The 4,467-nt window shown below is 53.0% G+C and overlaps 1 protein-coding gene across 1 annotated transcript in view; it reads right to left on the bottom strand.

The window, feature by feature from the left end:
- Nucleotides 1–2,225: 2,225 nt before the first annotated feature.
- Nucleotides 2,226–4,467, bottom strand: part of FOXA1 (forkhead box A1) — a 5,099-nt gene continuing 2,857 nt past the window's right edge. The window contains 1 exon segment of the mRNA XM_031065969.1: nt 2,226–4,467. This exon segment is cut by the window's right edge and continues 44 nt beyond it. Coding sequence (XP_030921829.1) covers nt 3,524–4,467 — 944 coding nt within the window. The 3' untranslated portion in view covers nt 2,226–3,523.

Genomic DNA, 4,467 nt, shown 5'->3' with positions numbered 1-4,467 from the left:
CCGCCCCCGCGCCCCGAGCCCCCCTGCCCCGCCGGCGCGCCCAGCATCTCCCTCTCGTCCCGGGCCGGGGGCCTCCTCACCGCCCAAACTCCGCGTAAATCTTTAGAGAGATCCCCCGCCGCCCCGATTTACTCCCCGCTTGTATTTAATGACGCTAAATGAGCCGTTTTCGCTCCCCCGCACGTGGCTGGTCGGAGGTAATTTGCCGAACAGCAAAAGACGAAGTTCCCCTATAAATTGAGGTGTCCGTCGGAGCCTGGAACCTGAAGCCTGGCGGGCTCCCGCTTTGCCTCTGTCCCGGACGCGGGGCTAAGACACCATCTCTGACAGGAGCAAAAGCCCCGCGCCCGCCAGTTCCTTCCCTTCTAGCACAGAGCGACCGGTCCGGCTGGAAGGAGACGCTCGCAAACTCCTCTCTACACATTGTGGGGCGGGGGGATGCACCCTCTTCTCGTGGATTCCATTTTTAGCTTATATTTGCCCTCTGGCTGGGGATTCCCTGAGCACAGGATTAAAGCAGCAGCAGCAGGGCAGCTAGGAGCGAAACGTAAAACGGGACTCCTCGCCCTGCTGTTGATTTCCAAGTCTTAAAACTGATCACAGAATGCTGCGTACTTTGAGCCGGGGACCCGCGTTTTTAACATGAGCTACATCCCTGTCTTGTCAGTGGCTCGTTCCCCACCGCAGACACAATTTGCCTACGAGAAGAAAGGGGAGGAATATAATCTTGATGGCGGGTGGCGAAAGGGCGCACGCTGCATCCGTGACAGGCTCCGCTCCTTATCTCTGAGAGGTTTGGAGCCGCGTCGGTCCGCTTAAACCCTTTTATTACCCACGCCCCAAATATTTCCATTACACACGGTCTGTGCTCCTCAGCTGATATGTGAAACTTGCTGCCTTATCGCTGTCAGTCGATTGATATTTTCCGTGTATAAGCCCAAGGCATTAAATCAATGTCTCCACTCTGCAATGGCATATTCTCTATAGACTAGTCTGTGGGAGACAAGTGAAGTCCTGCTGAGAATTGGCTTCGTCCTGTCTCGATTCTCACGAAGCTCCTCTTGGCAGAAGAAGCGGGGCTTTAAATAGGATCCGCCTGCCCAGACCCGGTGCCGAGCAGCCCCGAGCTGCCCCTGGCTGCGGGGGGTCTGTTGATGTTTGCCATTTCGGGACATTCAGAAGCGAAGGTGCCACACAGTCGGGCCATGGGGTAACCGGCCGCACACGGCGACCGGGACAGAACCCCCTCCCCCCCGCTGCAGGACTCGCACTCGGCAGGCGGAGGAGGACCTGCGGTGAATGCCCTCCCGACCAAGAGCACCCGCACAGCACGGCGCGGGAGACAGCTCCGTGCCACCCGGAGAGCCGTGCGCGCATCTCCGAGCGGGATCACCGCGGATACGGCCACACTTGCAAAGGAGAGGAGCTCTCCCAAGATTCTTTTTCCCTCCCGTTTTTAGCTGGGTAGTAGTGTTGGAGGAATGTAGCGACATTTCTGGGACGCTGGCTTGGCTTTTCTTTTCTAAGCCGAACCTTAATTTAGTTTGTCGCTGCTGTCCCTAACCAGTCAGGGTGCAATTATGTGATAATGACGAGAATTACACAGCTCTTTTATCTGGCGGCCGTGCACGAACAGGGCTCGGCACAGCGAAATCCGTTCACACTTAAACTCCCCTCCCCCGACAAAGTCTATTGCTGGGGACCAGAGCTCTCCAGCGCGGCTGCTGGTGTCGTTCCGACGGACGGTTCCGAGCCGGAACTACAAGGCGGGATCTGGGCCTTTCCAGCGGCCGTGGAGCCGCTCTGGGGATGCTCCCCGTGGGCGTCGTCCCGTCCGGCGGAGAAACGCCGAGCCCGGCTGCCGCCGCCCCGGCAGCCCTGGCCGCAAAACCCCCAGGAGCTTACACCGCCTCGGCTGGCTTTTTCCTGCCATCCCTCAACATACCCCAGAACCGTGAATTAGGGGAAAAAGTTAAATTAAAATGAAATAGAGGACATTACCACACACTCAGCTTCACAGGCCGGTGGCATCGCAGCGCCCCACAAGCATACCCTGTGGGAGCGTTCCCCACCTTCCCTCTGCACAAGCCTGGCCGTACAAATCTTTTCTCTCCACATCCACGCTTAAGCACCACGTTTTGATTTTCTTGCACACGGCTCCGTCATCCATAAACCGCCCCAGAAATTTTGTAAGAAAATAGCAGAAGTATTTAATTGATAACATTTGATTTATTTAAAGTCCTTAACTGCAAATGATCAAAAACATACTTCACGCATTAAATTCTCAGTTATCGTTTTAAATCAAAATATTTTTTTCAATTACAATCACATTTATAAAATTAACAAAATTTCTTAAATTCACGTGTAATTATTTTTTACGGTCATTTAAAGCAATTTCCAGCTGTAAAGAAAGAAAACAATATAAACCATGCAATAAATTAAGAACATTGAAACAGCGAACAGGAATAATAATAAAACCCGTCTGGCTATGCTAACACCGTGTAAAACTGTGGAAAGTGCAATAACACTGGATGAAATAAGCTAACGATGGCGATAATTAAACGGTCACAAAAAAAATTTATTAGACAAGTTTGAAAAGGGGAGAGAGACAGAGCTGTCCTCTTTTCCTTGCATCAGTGTAGTAGTCAATGTTTCCTAGGGGAGGGGGAAAATAACCTGGTTATAGATACACAGTTCTAGCTGGTACACAACGAATACACTTAAATTAAATAAGTATGTCATCCACATGTTGATGAGAGTTCCTGATGAACTAGAATCTTCAGTAACAGATGGGAAGGAAAAAAAAATCCAACTGGCTGTGACCTCTTGTGACTTTATATTACATCCCAAAACAGGTAACACTTGGAAAAAGATAAGGGTCGCATCCTGCACTCCAAAGCTCCAGTTGGTCCCCTCGGGAGTGCAGGATCCGGCCCGCAGCAGGGTTTTATGTGGGTTGTAGTAGCCGAAAGTTTATTTTGCAAGTATCAAAAGGATGATCCGAGAAAGTAAATAGTTCTCTTGTTGCTTAGAGATTCTCTTAGTGTTTTGCTACTTCACAGCAGTATTGTCCTTCAAAGCCTTTTTAATTAAAAAAAAGTCTTAAATGTCTACTCGCTTCTTCATCTCCGTATTGTTAAAGTATTGCCACATACCTGTAAACTTACATGAGATTATAGAACACATAAGGGAGGGAGACGAGGGGGCGGAAAGCACAAACAAGTAGTTTACAAGCTCAACATTTTTTTCTTCTTTTTAATAACACCCTGCATAGGCTGGGGAGGTCTCCGGGGAGAGGGGCTGGGCGGCAGGGGCCGGAGGGAGTATGTACAAGCGGGACGCGGCCGGCTTTGCAGGAGGTCGTGGTGGATCATAACAACACACAACGCGTTGCGAGACAATTAAAAAGTAACAGTCCTTTGCACGCAGCGTGCGGAAACACCTTGGTCTGTCTCAGAGAAAGCGGGGAGAGAAGCCAGGAAGGGGAGGAGGGGTCTCGGCCCCGGCGGCGGGGGTTGCACAGCTAGGAGGTGTTTAGCACGGGTCTGGAATACACACCTTGGTAGTAGGAGGGCTCTAGGGCCGAGGGCTCGATGCTGCTCCGGCCAGCCATGGAGGCGCTGCCAAGGGGCAGCCCGCCAGGGATGCTGGCCCCGTAAGAAGAATATTGCAGTGCCTGCTCGTAGGCTTTGAAGTCCAGCTTGTGCTGCTGCTCCGAGGAGGACATAAGGTTGTTGATGGAAAACGGGTGGTTGAAGGAGTAGTGGGGATCACCCTTGAGGTGGAGCTGGGGTTCGTGGGCTAATGAATGAGGGGGGTGTGGGACAGAGGCCAAGGTGGGCACAGAGCTGATGGTGGAGGAGGCGGCCGAGGCCGAGGTCTTTAGCTCCGTGCTTGATCCACTGTGGTCCATAGACTGAGGGCTGGTCGACGGGTTGGAGCTGGAGAGAGAGGTGGCCGTATCCATCTGCCCAGGTTTGTTGTGGCCTCTGTGCAGGGGGGAGTTGGAGCTTGAATTAGAGGTCCCGGCCTGATCTTTCCTGCCCTCCTGGGTGGCTTTACTGTTCGCCGGCTTCTCGCACTTGAAGCGCTTTTGCCGGCGGAGGTAACAGCCGTTTTCAAACATGTTGCCGGAGTCGGGGTGCAGGGTCCAATAGGAGCCTTTGCCGGGCTTGTCGGGGGACCGGGCCACCTTGACGAAACAGTCATTGAAAGAGAGCGAGTGGCGGATGCTGTTCTGCCAGCGCTGCTGGTTCTGTCGGTAGTAGGGGAAAAGGTCCATGATCCACTGGTAGATCTCACTCAGCGTCAGCATCTTGCTGGGTGCCTGCTGGATAGCCATGGTGATGAGGGAGATGTAGGAGTAGGGCGGCTTGGCGTGGGGGTAGGTCCGCTTGAAGGACTTAGCGTCCCGTGTCCTGCCGAGGTTGGACTGGGTGTAGGCCATGGGGCTCATGCAGGGGTTCA

This window comes from Geospiza fortis, unplaced genomic scaffold, assembly GCF_000277835.1.
Source record: "Geospiza fortis unplaced genomic scaffold, GeoFor_1.0 scaffold54, whole genome shotgun sequence".
NCBI lineage: Eukaryota > Metazoa > Chordata > Aves > Passeriformes > Thraupidae > Geospiza > Geospiza fortis.
The sequence above is the reverse complement of the archived record's forward strand: the minus strand, read 5'-3'. Positions and strand labels throughout refer to the sequence as shown.